Source organism: Saimiri boliviensis, chromosome 9 (assembly GCF_048565385.1).
Source record: "Saimiri boliviensis isolate mSaiBol1 chromosome 9, mSaiBol1.pri, whole genome shotgun sequence".
Classification (NCBI taxonomy): Eukaryota; Metazoa; Chordata; class Mammalia; order Primates; family Cebidae; genus Saimiri; species Saimiri boliviensis.
Window position 1 is genome coordinate 30,791,643 of NC_133457.1, and position 19,021 is coordinate 30,810,663.

Consider the following 19,021-nt stretch of genomic DNA (forward strand, 5'->3'; position numbering starts at 1 on the left):
GACCAGGCTACAAGGACCATTCTTTCTAATCCTTGGTAAGCCAGTTACATTTATTTATTTATTTAAGACAGAGTCTTGCTCTATCACCAGGCTGGAGTGCAGTGGCACAATCTGGGTTCACTGCAACTTCCTGTTTTCCGAATTCAATCCCTTCTCCTGCCTCGGTCTCCTCAGTAGCTGGAACTACAGGCACGCACCACCACGCCTGGCTAATTTTTTGTATTTTTAGTAGAGACGGGGTTTCACCATGTTGGCCAGGATGGTCTGGATCTCTTGACCTCGTGATCTGCCCGCCTCGGCCTCCCAAACTGTGTTTAAAAAAAATTATTTATTTAGTTAGTTAGAGCCGGTTTTCTCCATGTTGGTTAGACTGGTCTCAAACTCCCGACCTCAGATGATCCGCCTGCCTCGACCTGCCAAAGTGCTGGGATTACAGGCGTGAGCCACCGCGCCCGGCCTGGTAAACCAATTTTTAACAGAATGAAATGCTCTTGGATTGACAGAATTGATTGGGTAAGTATTCCTTATGCTCTTGTTCCATGCAGGGGCAGTAGTCTACAAGTGCCTAGGTATGGGGGCCGCCAAAGAATAAAAATCGGGTTTTCATATCTTTTGGTTGTTTCTTCCTTTAACATATTTGCTACACATGTTATTAAATTATTTCCATAAAAAAAGGTTACGCTGAGTGAGCAGGTAACCAAATTCTTATTCCCCAAAAAGGCATGTATAATTTAGACGATTTATGCAAATAGAAGGGAGACTTCATCAGATAATAAAGTCTAGAACGTGAGGAAGCCCAGTCATTCCCAGTATTTTCAGATGCCCAAGCTGGATGCAGGTTTTCCACCCCGAGAGCTCCAGGGAGCACGCTGGGGAGGCGGACTCCACCAGCCGGACGGCGCGGCCCCCTAGGCGCAAGGAGCCTCAAGTCCCAGAATCCCATGAGGACTCCAAATCCCAGAAACCTGCACGCACATCTATCCCGGGTGCCAAGTCGGCCGACCGCAGACGTGACCAAGTTACGAGGCTAGGGTGAGGTGTCGCGGAATTTGTCCCTATCATTGTCCCTGCAGGGAAGGGACTTTCTAGTGAATCAGACCTGTTCATGTCTGTATCACAGCTCGCGTGAAAGCACCCATCCGGGGCGTGATGGATGCCATGATCAGGGTCTCCCATTTCCGCCGTCTCCTTTCTCTGCCCCCGCAAGGATGGTTCAGTCCGGCATCGAGGCTCCTTGAGTTGGCTCGATGGTTGCGCCCGCCCTACCCCGGAATGTGGGCCTTTGGAGCGAGCGGAGTGGGAGGGATCGAGGCAGGAGGTGTCCTGGGCCCGTGCGGCGGCGGAGGCGGCGGCGCCTACGGGCAGTGGGAGGAGCCGCGCGGTTCCGGCTCCTCGGGCAAGGCGACCCTTGGGTCGGCGCTGCGGGCGAGGTGGGCAGGTAGGTGGGCGGACGGTCGCAGCCCTAGGACAGGCGCGGGCGGCGGAGTCCCCCACGGCGTCCGGAGCGCCCCCGCGCCCCCCGGCCTCCAGCGTTGAGGCGGGGGAGTGAGGAGATGCCGACCCAGAGGGACAGCAGCACCATGTCCCACACGGTGGCAGGCGGCGGCAGCGGGGACCATTCCCACCAGGTCCGGGTGAAAGCGTACTACCGCGGGTGAGTCTCCTGGGGCAGGGCGGTGGGCGGGAGGGGACAGGCCGGCTCCGCTCGATGTGGAGGAGGGGAGGGTGAGGGGCTGGAGGTGTTGTGGGCGGGCGGGCGCGCGGGCGGGTGACTCAGGGTGAGTGACGGAGTGATGGGGGTGGGAGCGAAGCTAGGGGACGCGGGACTGGGGCCGCCCGCAGGTGTGGTAGGGTCCGAGGAGGAACCTAGGGATAGAGTAGGTGCACCTGGTGTGGACGAGCGACGCGTCTACTGAGAGCTTTGTAGGGGCCTTACATCCTTAAGTATGGGCGTGTTTGAGGTTGCGAGTTGAGGATTCCAACTTATGATGGCTTAGTTAACTCAGTTTGCTGTGGGCATAGAAAACGGGACTGCTTCAGTTAGCTGGCCCTTTTGATACCAGCAGGCCTAATGCCTCTGGTTTTCTTAGATTTACCTTCATCACCGTTGTGTTCACGAAGTGTATCTGTACTGCCAGTATATTAGACATAGGGCTATATTTAAGAGTCAAGTCGATGGCGTTTTCAGGGACGTGCACTGGGTACTTATGTCTCATCAAGTTGTATTATATGTAAGTCAAATTTTTGTGAGCCTTTCTTTCTCAGTGTTGTTTCAAAAACTACCCGATAGGGTGAAATACTGCAAAGTGAGGAGACTAGCTTAGGCACAGTTTTCAATTCTCTGATCTTCACTCCCTTGCTATGATTACAAGAAATAACCCAGTTCTAAGTTCATTTTGTGAAATCATTTTCTATGAGTGACGCAAAGTGCCCCCCTTCCTTTGAATTCAGTTGTGTTTTGAAATTTTTTTGAGATAATTATGTTTAGGAGCATTAGAAACGTGAGATGTGTGACCATGAAGATTGGAGACTGAGAAGTAACAAAACCCGGCTACTTTGGCTTACTTTACTGCTTGTCCAGGTAGAAGTAAATTGCTTTAAAAAGCAGTGCGAGGTTGAAATTGCAGTGCATACTTTTACATTCCTGAGAGGATCAGTGAAGATAGCAAACTCTAACTGCCTCTCTTGTTTTGATTTCAAAGAAAATCGAAGACCCGGCCGGGCGCGGTGGCTCAAGCCTGTAATCCCAGCACTTTGGGAGGCCGAGGTGGGTGGATCACGAGGTCAAGAGATCGAGACCATCCTGGTCAACATGGTGAAACCCCGTCTCTACTAAAAATACAAAAAATTAGCTGGGCATGGTGGTGCGTGCCTGTAATCCCAGCTACTCAGGAGGCTGAGGCAGGAGAATTGCCTGAACCCAGGAGGCGGAGGTTGCGGTGAGCCGAGATCGTGCCATTGCACTCCAGCCTGGGTAACAAGAGCGAAACTCCGTCTCAAAAAAAAAAAAAAAGAAAAGAAAATCGAAGACCCTAAATGTTATATTGATTTGATGTAAGGACTTACTGGTTTGCTGCCATGAAGCCTCTGGCCTGTTTATTATTAGCTTGACAGTATACAGGGGTAGTATATGGCAGTTATGTTGGACAGTATGATACCTTCGTATTTAAACACGGTTAAAATTGATTAAGAATATTTTGATTTTAAATCAGTACCAAGAAATGTGTGGATATTTTTTTAAAGTTTGTAGTTGTCACAAGAGCTATTTTGCCTTGAGGATGTTCAGCCATGAACTTTGCAAGGTGAAAAAAAAGCTTCCTTTGCTTTTTTTTTTTTTTTTTAACCCTTACCTTTAATGTGATGAGTGAGATGTTTCACTTTATCATTTTACTTTATTTTTGTTGGTTTTTGAGACAGGATCTTACTCTGTTATCCAGGCTGGAGTGCAGTGGCACGATCTTGGCTCACTGCAACCTCCACCTCCCAGGTTCAAGCCTGCCTCAGCCTCCCTAGTAGCTGAGATTATAGGCATGTGCCACCACGCCCAGCTAATTTTTGTATTTTTAGTAGAGACAGGGTTTCAACCTGTTGGTCAGGCTGGTCTCAAACTCCTGACCTCAAATGATTTGCTCGAGTCGGCCTCCCAAAGTGCTGGGATTACAGGCATGAGCCACTATGCCTGGCCCTAAGGCTTTCAGTAACATAAATTCTTGACTTATTAAATTGAGATAATCTTCTCCAATGAGTCTATGAAAAGTAAGAAATTAGTGCTTATTTCTATTTTCCCATTTTTATTAGTTTGACACATGTAAATGGGCCTAGTTAGTAAATGAAAATCATTGTAAGCTTCTCCTTTGAGAAGAAATCCAAGTCTTGCTGTACTTCATGAGTTTAAATAGCAAATTTTCTTGGATTATTGCTGCATTTATTAAAAAGAAGAGAATAAGGACCTATGGCTTTTTTAGTGTTTTACTAAAATTTTTTCAAGACATTCAAGGTAACGTTATTTTTTAAAACCTGTGAAATTTTGCTGAGGCACAAATAACCTCTTGCCTATTGTATACTGGTATTTGCTCAATGAAAGCTTTCTAATGGTACCTTCATTTCAAGCCTCATTTAAAGACAATATCAGAACTCTAAATTGTACCAACTTTCTGTCCTCTGAAATGAGATCTGTTAAGATTATGTGTTTATATAGTCTAAACTGATGGTTGTGGTATTACATAGTCAGCTGCTCATTAATATAGATGAAGCTAAAATGAGTCATGGATAAGCATAGTTAATAAACAGGTTGGCTAACTAGAACACCTACCTGATTTTAAAATAGAAAATCCTTCCTTTATAACAAGAAATACAAGAACATTCTGCATTTGAAAAAATTTTCTTTCTCTCTGATCTTCTGAAGGGCCATTATTACATCGCTTTCCCTCTTATCCCTCTACCCTTTCCTTTTTTTTTTTTTTTTTTTTTTTTTAAATAGAGGCAGGGTCTCACTGTGTTACCCAGGCTGATCTCAAACTCCTAGGCTCAGGTGATCCTCCCACCTCAGCCTCTCAAAGTGCTTGGATTACAGGTGTGAGCCACTGTACCTTGGCCCCCCTACCCTTTTCTAATATTATTTCTTTCCAGTGAATGTTGACTCATTTAATAGTAAGCATTTTTAAGTGAATAAATAGCCCTCTCCTTTCAAAGATGTATATAGTGTCGTTATTCTGTTAAACTTGATCTTAGTGAAAACATGGTATCTCTCTAATAAATATTTAATTATTTTCTAGTTTTTATTTAATTAATTTATTTATTTGGAGACAAGAGTCTCGCTCTGTAGCTCAGGCTGGAGTGCAGTGGCATGATCTTAGCTCACTGCAACCTCCACCTCCCAGGCTCAAGTGATTCTCCTGACTCTGCCTCCCGAGTAGTTGGGATTACCGGCATCTGTCACCATGCCTGGCTAATTTTTTTTAATTTGTATTTTTAGTAAAGACGAATTTTTATCACGTTGGCCAGGTTGGTCTTGAACTCCTGACCTCAAGTGATCCACCCGCCTTGGCCTTCCAAAGTGCTGGAATTACAGGCATTAGCCACTGGGCCCAGCCAATTAATTTCTAGTTTTTAAGCAGGAGATTAATAGCAGTGAAAATTTAATTTTATTGAACACCAAGTCTTACTTAGATGCCCTTCTTATGGTCTGCACCCATCTTTCCCTAGTATGGAAGGTTTTCAGTGAGTGGCCTTCAATCATTACCTAGTGGTATTAGTTTGGAGGAAGAGAAACAGGTTTTGTTAGTTAGTGATAAACTGTCGAAGTATGTGCTTATTCGTATATAAAATTACTTGATATTATGGGATAGACTTGGGCAGCATCTGGACTGCTCATTGCTTTACATTATATATGTACAGAAATTTTTGCAGAAAGCTTGTAAAAATTATTTTCAATCTGCTGTCAAGCAGTAATAATAAAGAGGATTCCTTCTGTGCACATCTAGAAATAAAAGATTGTTGACTCTGCATATTGGAAATAGCTGGTTCAGTGAAGACGTGTGTAAGATTTTTCTCACTGTGAACAAGTCTCGACAAGACTTGTTTTTGAAAGAAATGCAAGATTATTTTAGCAATATACTTTAGTAATGGTTCTGAGGAAATTCAAGAGGAATCTTGAATTGAGAGTTGGGGGGATGTTAGCTGATTGGTCCTGGAGCTTCAGCCACAGCACCCAACCCTAGGGCAACTGATCCATAGCTTGGCCACAGAGAGAGAAAAAAATAGAGCATGCTAGCCTGGTGCCAAAAAACCAAAACCAAATACGTACAAAAAAATCCTTAGAAGTTTGAATGAGATAATATGGAGATGAAATTGGTCAGCACTGGGGACTGAAGCTGAAGAGGAGTCTGGTGAGGCCAGAACCGACTATGTGCAAATGAAAGATGTGAAGAGGCAGAAACTGAGAAAGCAGGAAGAAGCAACTCTGTACAGAAAAATCCTCCCCAGAGGTCCTTAGTTCATGGTGGCTTTCTAACAATGGCAACTCCCACCTCCCTTTTACAATAAGCCCAATTTAGACATGAATTTTTAAAATTCCGGTCTTGTTTAAGGGTTCAAATATTAGAGATTATTCAAACTGAGTTTAGTAAATATTGTTGAACATCTTCTGTAATCCAGGCACGTGATGCTGTCGCAGGCACAGAGAGTATAGAGGTAGGTAAGGCTCTGCCTTTAAGGAACTGAGAGACTTTTGGAGGGAAAGACATGTAAGAGTTACAATATAAACAGTTACATTTGAAGTATGTGTGTAAGGCATTTGCAGGAATGGATATTGGGGAGAAGTTTGGGGTGATGGAAGTCTTCCTAGAAGAAATGTCTGAGGTTTTTTTTTTTTTTTTTTTTGAGACAGAGTTTTGCTCTTGTTACCCAGACTGGAGTGCAATGGCGCGATCTCGGCTCACCGCAACCTCCGCCTCCTGGGTTCAGGCAATTCTCCTGCCTCAGCCTCCTGAGTAGCTGGGATTACAGGCATGAGCCACCATGCCCAGCTAATTTTTTGTATTTTTAGTAGAGACAGGGTTTCACCATGTTGACCAGGATGGTCTCGATCTCTCAACCTCGTGATCCACCCGCCTCGGCCTCCCAAAGTGCTGGGATTACAGGCTTGAGCCACCGCGCACGGCGTGTCTGAGGTTTTTAAAGGATAAATAAGAGTTTGCCTGGTGAATAATGATGTTTGGTGGGTGTTATAGGCATTAAACAACCACATGGTAAGTTTAGTGAATTAAGATCAGTTTGGTTGTTAGTCATGCCTTATTAGGATATAAAGTGGGCACTGATAAGAAATGAGGCTAAGAAAGTTCACAGGGGCTAGATTGTGGAGACTCTTGAATGTCATACTGCAGAGTTCAGACTTTTTCTCATTGATGACATTTTTTTTTTTTTTTGAGACGATGTTTTGCTCTTTTTGCCCAGGCTGGAGTGCAATGGCATGATCTTGGCTCACTGCAACCTCCATCTCCCAGGTTCAATCAATTCTCCTGCCTCAGCCTCCTGAGTAGCTGGGATTACAGGTGTGCGTCATCATGCCCGGCTAATTTTGTATTTTTAGTAGAGGCATGGTTTCTCCATGTTGGTCAGGCTGGTCTCAAACTCCTGACCTCAGGTGATCTGCCCGCCTCGGCCTCCTGAAGTACTGGGATTACAGGCATGAGCCGCCGTACCTGGCCGATGAAAATTTTAAGAGAAATATGTGATCAGATTTGCATTTTAGAAAGATAACACTTGAAATTAGTATGGGAGATGGATTGGTGAAGGGTTAAACTAATTTGGAGGCTTTCGAAGCAGTCCAGGTGAGAGATTTTAAGGAGATAGAAAAGAGTATATGGATTCATTGGAAATTTTAAGGGGTAATATCAATAGAATTAAAGATTGCCTATTGGGGTGATGGGAGTTGGACAACTTACAGGTTTCTTTAACTCGTAGGTTTAAGAGAGACTAGGGAATGTAGAAGAGATTTGTGGGAGAAGTTAATTCATTGCCTGAAACAATTCACTGAGTTTGTTTTTTTTTTTTTAATTTTTTTTTTGAGACGGAATTTCGCTCTTGTTACCCAGGCTGGAGTGCAATGGCGCGATCTCAGCTCACTGCAACCTCTGCCTCCTGGGTTCAGGCAATTCTCCTGCCTCAGCCTCCTGAGTAGCTGGGATTACAGGCACACGCCACCATGCCCAGCTAATTTTTTGTATTTTTAGTAGAGACGGGGTTTCACCATGTTGACTAGGATGGTCTCGATCTCTTGACCTTGTGATCCACCCGCCTCAGCCTCCCAAAGTGCTGGGATTACAGGCTTGAGCCAACGCGCCCGGCCCAATTCACTGAGTTTTGAGTTCTAGGTGCTTGTGAGGTATTCAGGTGGAAATGTCCAGAAAGACCTGAACAATTGTTTATTGTCTGTCTGCTCTAAGTTGCAGTCACTGTGCATGACAGCTAACCTGTGTAGGAATGTGGCTGAGAATGATAGTAGAAACAAAAATGCCACCAGTGGCCAAATACAGAGCCCAAAGGCAAGACACTAAAACTAAAATTTAAAAACATAGAAATACAGAAAGAGGTTGGGTGTGGTGGTATTCATGCCTATAATTCCAACACCGTGGGAGGCCAGGACAGGTGAATCGCTTGAGCCCAGGAGTTGGAGACCAGCCTGAGCTGAACATGGCGAAACCCTATCTCTACAAAAAAATTAGCCTGCAGTCCTAGCTACTCGGGAGGGTGAGGGAGGATCACCTGAGACCAGGAAGTCGAGGCTGCAGCGAGCCGTGATTGAACCACTGCGCTCCAGGCTGGGCAACAAAATGAGACCCTGTCTCTAAAAAATAAAAAAGTAAAAATAAAGTAGAAAGTTCCCCTGTAGTCTCTCACTCCCACTTTGTTAGTTTATTTTTATTTTTATATATTTAAAGGGTACAAGTGCAGATTTCTTTCTTTCTTAGGTGCTTATATCATGTAGTGGTGAGGTCTGGGTGTTTACTATACCCATCTCCTGAACAGTGAACAGTAAAACCTAGAAAATTACCTGTAGCCTATAGGTATTTTTTAACCCTCACCCTGCTCCACCTTTGTAATCTGCAGTGCCTATTATTTCCCTCTTTATGTCCATGTTTACTCATTGTTTAGCTCTCACTTATAAGTGAGAATATGTGGTATCTGGCTTTGTGTTTCTGATTTCTTTCACTAGGGATAATGGCCTTCAGTTCCATCCGTGCTGCTGTGGAAGACATGTTTTCATTTTTTTTTATGGCTGTTTCGCTCCTACTTTCTAGGGTTAGCCATCATTAACAGTTTGGGATATTCTATATTATATCGGTGTATTTATAAGTATAGATATGTATGTGCATACACATATAGACATACCCTTTTATTTGTCTAGTTAATGAGTTCATATTTCTATACATGCATCTGCAACTTGATTTTAAAAATTGTGGTCATATTTCCGTGCCATGGTAGACAGACAGACCTCTTTATATTTGGTATATAGTGTTCTACAGCTGTTTTTTTTAAAGAGAGAGTCTCGTTCTGTTGCCTAGGCTGGAGTGTAGTTGCATGAACTAGGCTCTCTGCAGCCTCAGCCACCCCAGGTTCAAACAGTCCTTTCACGTCAGCCTCCTGAGTAGTACAATTACAAGCACTCGCCACCAGGCTCAGCTAATTTTAAAAAATATTTTGTAGAGACAGGGCTAGTCTCAAGCTTCTGTGCTCAAGAGATCCTCCTGCCTCGGCCTCCCAAAGTGTAGGAATTACAGGCATGAGCCATTGCACCCAGCCACCATAATATGTTTAATCTTTTTTTGGATTGATGAACATTTAAAGTTGTCTTCATCAGCTCACTATTTAAAATAATGTTAGCCGGGCGCGATGGCTCAAGCCTGTAATCCCAGCACTTTGGGAGGCCGAGCCAGGTGGATCACGAGGTCAAGAGATCGAGACCATCCCGGTCAACATGGTGAAACCCCGTCTCTACTAAAAATACAAAAAATTAGCTGGGCATGGTGGCACGTGCCTGTAATCCCAGCTACTCAGGAGGCTGAGGCAGGAGAATTGCCTGAACCCAGGAGGCGGAGGTTGCGGTGAGCCGAGATCGTGCCATTGCACCCCAGCCTGGGTAACAAGAGCGAAACTCCGTCTCAAAAAAATAATAATAATAATAAAATAAAATAAAATAATGTTGAAGGAGCATCCTTATATTTAATATATATTCTTGCAAATATGGTCAAAGATATGCCTATCTTGAAATTTGATACAGTTTCCCAAAAGAGCTTAATTTATATTCTTTTTTTTTTTTTTTTTTTTAATTAAGACAGGGTTTCACCATGTTGGTCAGGTTGGTTTTGAACTCCCGACCTCAGGTGATCTGCCCACCTTGGCCTCCAAAGTGCTTGGATTATAGGCGTGAGCCACCACGCCCAGCCTTGATTTATATTCTTTTTTTTTTTTTTTTTTTTTTTTTTGAGACGGAGTTTCGCTCTTGTTACCCAGGCTGGAGTGCAATGGCGCGATCTCGGCTCACCGCAACCTCCGCCTCCTGGGCTCAGGCAATTCTCCTGTCTCGGCCTCCTGAGTAGCTGGGATTACAGGCATGTGCCACCATGCCCAGCTAATTTTTTGTATTTTTAGTAGAGACGGGGTTTCACTATGTTGACCAGGATGGTCTCGATCTCTTGACCTCGTGATCCACCCGCCTTGGCCTCCCAAAGTGCTGGGATTACAGGCTTGAGCCACCGCGCCCGGCCTGATTTATATTCTTAACAACAGGACTAGTGAAGCTTCTCCCTCGTATTCCCATTGCATGTTATCTGTCTTTTAAATTTTTGACAATTGGATTGGCAAAAAATGGAAACTTTTTACAAGTATCTTTTTATATATTAATGATAATTTGTATTTTTCTCAATTGTTTTTCCATTTACCCATTTTCTATTGTATTATTTTTCTTATTAATTTGTTGACAGAACATTGACATTTTGTTAAAGTTGCCAGCTTTTCTCCAACCTGTTGGAGAAAAGGCTGGAGTTTTTCATTTTTATGTAATCAAATCTGTCGTTTTTAAAAATTTCCTTAATGGCTTCTGGACTTGTTATCTTAGGTGGATGTGTTTTTCATCTAAAAATATTCTATTTTTCTTCTATTATGCAACTTTTTATTTTTGAGACGAAGTCTTGCTTTGTTGCCCAGGGTGGAATGAATGCAGTGGCATGAAGAAGGCTCACTGCAACCTCCGCCTCCTGGGTTCAAACAGTTCTCCTGCCTCAGCCGCCTAAGTAGCTGGGATTATAGATGCACGCCACAACACCTGGCTTATTTTTGTTTGTTTTTTGAGACAGAATCTTGCTGTGTTGCTCAGGTAGGAGTGCAGTGGCACGATCTTGGCTCACTTCAGTCTCTGCCTCTGGGGTTCAAGTGACTCTCCCAAGTAGCTGGGATTATAGTCGTGTGCTACCATACCCAGCTAATTTTTTTATATGTTTAGTATATACTGGGTTTCACCATGTTGGCCAGGCTGGTCTCAAACTGCTGGGATTGTAGGTGTGAGCCACTGTGCCTGGCCTATTATGAAACTTTTAAAGTGATTATCTTTTCAGTGAATTTATTCATTTATAGTTTACTGACACAACCTTTTTTTCAAAATTTATTCTAATACCATTATTAGGCAGATCGTCTTTTCACCACTGATTTGAAATGGTAACTGTTATATACTAAATATAAAAAATCTTGACTAAAAACAATGGAACAAAAGAAAAAGAACTGTGATAAGTATTTTGCAGTTTTTTGTTTTTTTTTTTTGGAGAAACCAGTCATCCAGGCTGAGTACAGTGGTGTAATCATGGCTCACTGCAGCCTCAACTGCTCAGGCTCAAGCAATCCTCCTGCTGCACCCTCCCAAGTAGCTGGGACTATAGGTATGTACCACCATGTCTGGCTAATTTTTTATTTTTATTTTTTATACAGACAAGGTCTCTCTATGTTGCCCAGACAGGTCTTGAACTCCTGTGCCCAAGCTATCCTCCCATGTTGGCCTTTCGAAGTGCTGGGATTATGGCATGAGCCACCTCGCCTGGCTGCACTCATTTATTTTCATTTATTTTTTATTTTTTGAGTCAGTGTCTTCCTTTGTCACCGAGGCTCTAGAGTGCAGTGACATAGTCACAGCTCCCTCACTGCAGCCTCAACTTCTCAGGCTTAAGCTGCATTTATATTTATTTAGTCTTAATGCTAATACTCAGAGACAGATATCATTATCTCCATTTTACAGATGATAACATTGAGACTTAGTAATCCACAATACAAAGCTAGGTGTGTTTTCTTTTAGAGACACTCTTGCTCTGTTGACCAAGCTGAAGTCCAGTGGCTCGATTATGGCTCCCTGCAGCCTTGAACTCCTGGTCTCAAATGATCCTCCTGAGTAGCTGGGATTACACCATGCCCATCTAATTAAAAAAATTTTTTTAGAGACAGGATCTTGCTCTGTCACTCAGGCTTGTCTTAAACTCCTGAAGGGATCCTCCCACCTCAGCATCATGAGTAGGTGGGATTACAGGTGCGAGCTACCTTGCCCAGCCAAAACTGGACCTTAACCTTCAAAGAGATTTCTCTTTTCCCCTTACTACATTGACAGGGCTTTATAACATTGCTTTTTTGCTTTATTGTCATATTCTCATTTCAAAATTTTTATTTTTGAATTCACTATCTTCTTGATTATTAAAACATGAAAATTGCTTTATGCCTTCTGTTATAATTAATAATCAAGGAGGGTGATACTTTGAGATTATATGAATGCTCAGTCCCCCAAAAACATTTTCCCCAATGGTCTTACCATTCATAGATAATCCTGCCTAAACCAATTATTATAATAGTTATTGCAAATGAATTTTTTTTTCTGAACAGACTATATTTAATTTAGGAGAAAAGCTTACATTGAGGTAGCAGAAGGACTCAATGTGATTCTTTTGGGGATTTATTTTTAAAAGCAATTATTAGTCCTAAGGAAAAACTTTATGATAGATTCTATATTTTAGAATATAGGCACCTTGAAAGCAGTTTGTCTTCTGAAGCCCAATAGCAAAATTAAAAATGCTTCCCAAAAATTTCAGCTAAAACCATATCTAAATGTACCACTTTCGGAATCTGTGATAAAGCAGACTGTATTCTGTTGAAGATCAGGGGTAAAATCATTTATGCTATTGCTGACGTTAAACCAGAAAAAACATCATTCATGCATAATTTTTTATACCTTTAGAATGTAATATATTTTGCAGTTCAGTTTTAGCTTTGGCACTGTAACAAGGATCTGGTGATTGTGGAGTGTAATGAAGATAGTGCTTTCGCAATTCCTGAGAGAAGTGTTTATGTAAAACTCCCTTGAATGTTTTAGTGCCTGGAACTTAAGGAGTGGTAGTTGATAAAGCAAAACTCCTTCACTTGTGTCTCTTATGGGTGTCTATACTTAACGCTTTTTTTTTTTGGAACGGACTCTCACTTTATTATCGCCCAGGCTGGAGTGCGGTGACTTGATCTCAGCTCATTGCAGACTCCGCCTCCCAGGTTCAAGCGATTATCCTGCCTCAGCCTCCCAAGTAGCTGGGATTACAGGCGCCTGCCACCATGCTAATTTTTGTATCTTTAGTAGAGGTGGGGTTTCACCATGTTGGCCAGGCTGGTCTTGAACTCCTGACCTCAAGTGATCTGCCCTCCTTGGCCTGCCAAAGTGCTGGGATCACAGGTGTGAGCCACTGTGTCTGCCTTATACTTACACTTTTTAAGGATTACACAGATGTTTTAAAAGTTTTTGTATGGACCGAGCATGGTGATTCATGCTTGTAATCCCAGCACTTCGGGAGGCCAACCTGGGCAGATCACCTAGGTTGGGAGTTCGAGACCAGCCTGACCAACATGAAGAAAACCCATCTCTACTAAAAATACAAAAAAATTAGCTGGGCGTGGTGGCACATGCCTGTAATTCCAGCTACTCGGAAGGCTGAAGCAGGAGAATTGCTTGAACCTGGGAGGCAGAGGTTGTGGTGAGCTGAGTTTGTGCTATTGCACTCTAGCATGGGCAAGAAGAGTGAAACTCTGTCTCAAAAAAAAAAAAAGAATTTGTATGTTCTGCGAAATATTTTTTAGCTTTTGAAAAGTAAAATTTATGAAAGCCTTGTTGTTTGCAAATATGTTTACATATATGTTAATTTTAAATGTGGACTTCAATAAGGAAGTTACATTTTGGTGATATCCAGTGATACTAATTTTTCCCTTTAAGAAATATAATTTTACACTTTTTTTTTCCCATGTATAAACACATTTTTATATGAAATTATATAAAATACGGAAAGAGGCACAATGAATGTTGTGGATGGTGGTTACTCTTAGAGAGTAAGGGGGTGATCAGAAAGCAGCATGAAGCTTCTCAGGTGCTTTTTTTTCCCCTGAATTTGAATCCTGGCTCTACTACTTACTAGCTAGTGACTTGGTGAGCTATGTGAAAACCTCTCTCTCCATTAGTTTCCTCATATGTAAAATAGGTATAAAAATAGTACCAACCCCATCAAGTTGTTAGAAAATTGCCTGGCTTACAGTGAGTTCTAGATAATGTGCAATGAGCTCTATTAGTTATTTTCTCTAGACAGTTATATTCTTTTTTTTTTTTTTTTTTTTTGAGACGGAGTTTTGCTCTTGTTACCCAGGCTGGAGTGCAATGGCGCGATCTCGGCTCACCACAACCTCCACCTCCTGGGTTCAGGCAATTCTCCTGCCTCAGCCGCCTGAGTAGCTGGGATTACAGGCACGTGCCACCATGCTCAGCTAATTTTTTGTATTTTTAGTAGAGATGGGGTTTCACCATGTTGACCAGGATGGTCTCGATCTCTTGACCTCGTGATCCACCTGCCTCGGCCTCCCAAAGTGCTGGGATTACAGGCTTGAGCCACCGTGCCCGGCCCTTAGACAGTTATATTCTTAAAACCAGAGGTGATTATAAAAAAAAAAATCAGATTAATCCATCACATTCTCTATTTTTTAAAAAGAACATGTTCATATATTATAAATAAACATTAATTTTGTAATACAGGCCGGGTGCGGTGGCTCAAGCCTGTAATCCCAGCACTTTGGGAGGCCGAGGCGGGTGGATCACGAGGTCGAGAGATCGAGACCATCCTGGTCAACATGGTGAAACCCCGTCTCTACTAAAAATACAAAAAAATTAGCTGGGCATGGTGGCTCGTGCCTGTAATCCCAGCTACTCAGGAGGCTGAGGCAGGAGAATTGCCTGAACCCAGGAGGCGGAGGTTGCGGTGAGCCGAGATCGGGCCATTGCACTCCAGCTTGGGTAACAAGAGCGAAACTCAGTCTCAAAAAAAAAACCAAAAAATTTTTAATACAAATATTGTTGTATGTGCATCTGAGCCTAAAATTAGGTTTTATTATAAAAATGTAACTATAATTTTTTAAATAGTAAGCAGCTCAAGCCTAGCAAAAATACTGCTTCTGTTGCTACTCAGTGAGAAAACATAGTCGTATATTTAAAAAGCTAAGTGATTTGTAAAAGTACACTGAGACAGAAAAGTAAACTTCGAGTGAGGTTTCTGATAATGAAGGTTATTGTTTTTCTCCTCTATAGAGAGACAGAATATTCAAGCAGACAGTGAACAGAGCACAGATGATAACAGAACCCTGACCCTCAGCTAGGCAGCGATCAGCACAGAGATCAGGACGTAGTCAAAAATTGCAGGCTTCCTCGTGTTGTTGTTGTTCCTACTTTCAACTTGGAACCAGACAGAGAAAACCAAACATATTGCTCTGACAAATCACTTAGGATGTCCAGCTTCTAGTTGGAAAAAGAAAACCACGTTTTTCCTTTATCTCCTAAGTTCATAGCTGGAGCAGAGTCTGTTGTGGAGGCTCTAAGTCCAAGATCAGGGCTGAGCAGGTATGTTGTGTGGTGAGTCCTTGGTCTGTGCTCTGAAGACGGCACTGATACAGCTCTGATGAGTGGAAGAGCACCAGAGCTCTTGTCTCCTGCAAAATGGATAAAACGGCAAGGACACACTTGGAGTGGTTTTAAGGAGCAGAGAGTTTAATAAGCAAGAAAGAAGAGAGAAGAAAGAAGCTCCCCTGTACAGAGACAAAGGGAGGGAGGCTCCAAAGCCCAGAGAGGAGACTCCTACACTTATTCTTTGACAGAGAAATTCTATGGAGTTTTCTTCTAATAATAATAATTTAATTCCAGAATACATTCTCTCAACCCTATGCCCTCATACTAATAAACTTGAGGGTTCTTTGAAAGAAAGATTGCTTTAAAGCAAGCAGCTCTCTTTTGTCATTAAGATAAGCTATTTTCTTTTTTTGGAGATGGAGTATCACTCTGTCACCCAGGCTGGAGTGCAGTGGCACGATCTCTGCTTACCTCAACCTCCACCTCCCAGGTTCAATCAATTCTTGTGTCTCAGCTTCCCAAGTGGGTGGGATTATAGGCATGCACCATCATACCTGGATAATTTTTGTATTTTTAGTAGAGACGGGGTTTCACCATGTTGGTCAGGCTTGTCTCAAACTCCCGACCTCAGGTGATCCACCCACCTTGGCCTCCAGAGTGCTGGGTTACAGGTATGAGCCACTGTGCTGGCCCTATTTTTATTTTTTAAAACTATTTAAAACAGTATAATTATGTATGTGTTTATATATGTATTTGGTTTTTTTGTTTTCTTTTGTTTTTATTTTTATTTTTTTGAGACAGAGTCACCTCTGTTTCCCAGGCTGGAGTGCAGTGGTGTGATCTCAGCTCACTGTAACCTCTGTCCACCTCAGCCTCCAGCTAATTTTTTTTTTTAGTAGAGAGGGAGTTTTACCATGTTGCCCAGGGTAGTCTTGAGCTACTAAAGTGATCCGCCCAGCTCAGCTCCCCAAAGTGCATAAGCCACTGTGCCCAGCTTGATATTTTAACTTTTACTTTACTGAAATCGTTTACTGAAAGCAGTGCACATTGACGCACACGCAAAATTACCAAAGTTCATCAAATTTTCAAGCATTCAGTAATATATGCAGCATTGTTATTTTTAATCATTTTCAAACTTAAAACTCCTTTTCTTTTTCAGGGATATCATGATAACACATTTTGAACCTTCCATCTCCTTTGAGGGCCTTTGCAATGAGGTTCGAGACATGTGCTCTTTTGACAACGAACAGCTCTTCACCATGAAATGGATAGATGAGGAAGGTGAGTGGTAAAGAGAGGGTTGCCTATGTCAGCATTTGATTTAAGATCTTATTCTATCATTTGTTCTAAAAAATAAGAGTCCTAATAAATTTAAGGGGAAAGAATATTAGAAATTCGATGCTGTTCTTTTTCTTTAAGTACTTAAAAGAATACTGAAGAGTACAGTCTTTGCTTTGCCTCTTTTATGCCAAAATGATGTGAAATTAACTTGACTTTTTTTAAGCATAAGGTAAGCATCTCGTCAAATAGTGGGACATTTTAATTTTGTTTTTTCTTTGAATTAATTTTTTTTTTTTTAAGTTTTAGAGACAGGGTCTTGCTAAGTCCAGGCTGGTCTCCAACTCCTGGCCTCAAGTGATCTTCCCGCTGTGATCTCCCAAAGTACTGGGATTACAAACATGAGCCATTGCATTTAGCTTCACTTTTATTTTATTTTATTTTATTTTATTTTTTTATTGAGACGGAGTTTCGCTCTTGTTACCCAGGCTGGAGTGCAATGGCGCGATCTCGGCTCACTGCAACCTCCGCCTCCTGGGTTCAGGCAATTCTCCTGCCTCAGCCTCCTGAGTAGCTGGGATTACAGGCACGCGCCACCATGCCCAGCTAATTTTTTTGTAGTTTTAGTAGAGACGGGGTTTCACCATGTTGACCAGGATGGTCTCGATCTCTTGACCTCGTGATCCACCCGCCTCGGCCTCCCAAAGTGCTGGGATTATAGGCTTGAGCCACCGATCCCGGCCCACTTTATTTTTTAATTTAATTTTTTTTTAGACAAACTCTTGCTCTGTCACCCAGGCTGGAGTGTAGTGACATGATATCTGCTTACTGCAACCGCTGCCTCCCAAGTTCAAGCAATTCTTGTGCCTCAGCCTCCCAAGTAGCTGGTATTCCAGGAGTGCACCACCATACGCAGATCGTTTTTGTATTTTTAGTAGAGACGGGGTTTTGCCATGTTGCCCGGGCTGGCCTCAAGTGATCTGCCCATCTAGGCATCCCAAAGTTCTCGAATTACAGGTGTGGGCCACCACCCCTGCCCCCCTGCTTCACTTTAATTTTGAATATGTGTTGTCTTATATTTTAATTCAAGAGATTACCTCTTTTTAATCTGAATATTACCTAAAAGAAAATATGGAATGAAAGTGATTTTGACAGTCGTTATTTCAAAGTGGTGACAGAAACCTGATACCTCAGTGACTTGTATTCAGAAAACATTTATCAAATATGTAGGCTTACACCTGTAATCTTAGCACTTTAGAGGCCCGAGGTGGGAAGATCGCTTGAGGCCAGGAGTTTGAAACCAGTCTGGGCAACATTGTGAGACCTTGTCTCTACAAAAAGTTTTTAAAACTTAGCTGGGTATGGTAGTGTGCACCTGTGGTCCCAGCTGCCTGGGAGGCTGAGGTGGAAAGATTGCTTGAGCCTGGAAGATGGGCCCTGATTGTACCACTGCACTCCAGTGACAAGGCAAGCAAACAAGACTCTGTCTCAAAAAAAAAAAAAAAAAAAAATAGAAGCAAGTATCTTTGTGCTGAGGACAGACATCTTTTGTCCTCAAACCCAGAGTCTGATAGAGAGATGGACACATGTGTAACAAATGTGATAAATTCTGGAACATAAATGCATAGGGACCTTGAGGAATGCAAAAGAAGATGCATCGGTAATAAATCTACAATGTTTGACCTACATGTATACAGAGTAAGAGCTTTTGAGGTAGAGGAGGTGAGGAGAAAACCATATAGGCTAAAGAAGAATATATAGAAAGGCACAGAAATGTGAAGAACATGATGAGTGAAAAGCAATAATTCACTGTATCTGAAGTGTGGGGAGTAGTAAGGCATGAACTTGGGCTAGATCCTTGCAATTCAAAGTATGATCTGCTGAACTTATTAGAAATGAGGACTCTTAGGTCCCATAGCACGCTACTGAATTGGTCTACAGTTTAACAGGATCCACAGGTGAGTCGTATGAATACAGAAATTTGTTTGAGAAGCATGAGACTAGGTCCCCAAGAGCTTTGCAAATCACGTTAGATTTTATTTTACATGACGGACTATTGTTGATGTCTAGTTAAAAGGTACCTTATAGAAAGAGTGGGTTAGGGGTGAGGGATGAAGACCTACACGTTGGGCACAACGTACACTGCTCAGGTGATGGGTGCACCAAAATCTCAGAAGTCGCCACTAAAGAACCTACTCATGTAACCAAACACCACCTGCTCTCTAAAAACCTGTGGAAATAAATTTTGAAGAAGAAGGTACCCTAGATATACTACTTTTATACAGT

General features: G+C 42.4%; 1 protein-coding gene across 1 annotated transcript in view; it reads left to right on the forward strand.

Moving 5' to 3' along the window:
- Window positions 1-1,281: 1,281 nt before the first annotated feature.
- The window catches only part of PRKCI (protein kinase C iota), a 92,733-nt gene continuing 74,993 nt past the window's right edge, over window positions 1,282-19,021 (forward strand). Inside the window, exons 1-2 of the mRNA XM_039480162.2 lie at window positions 1,282-1,654; window positions 16,617-16,738. Of these exons, the coding sequence (XP_039336096.1) occupies window positions 1,554-1,654; window positions 16,617-16,738 (223 nt within the window). The 5' untranslated portion in view covers window positions 1,282-1,553. The remainder of the gene's footprint in view (window positions 1,655-16,616; window positions 16,739-19,021) is intronic.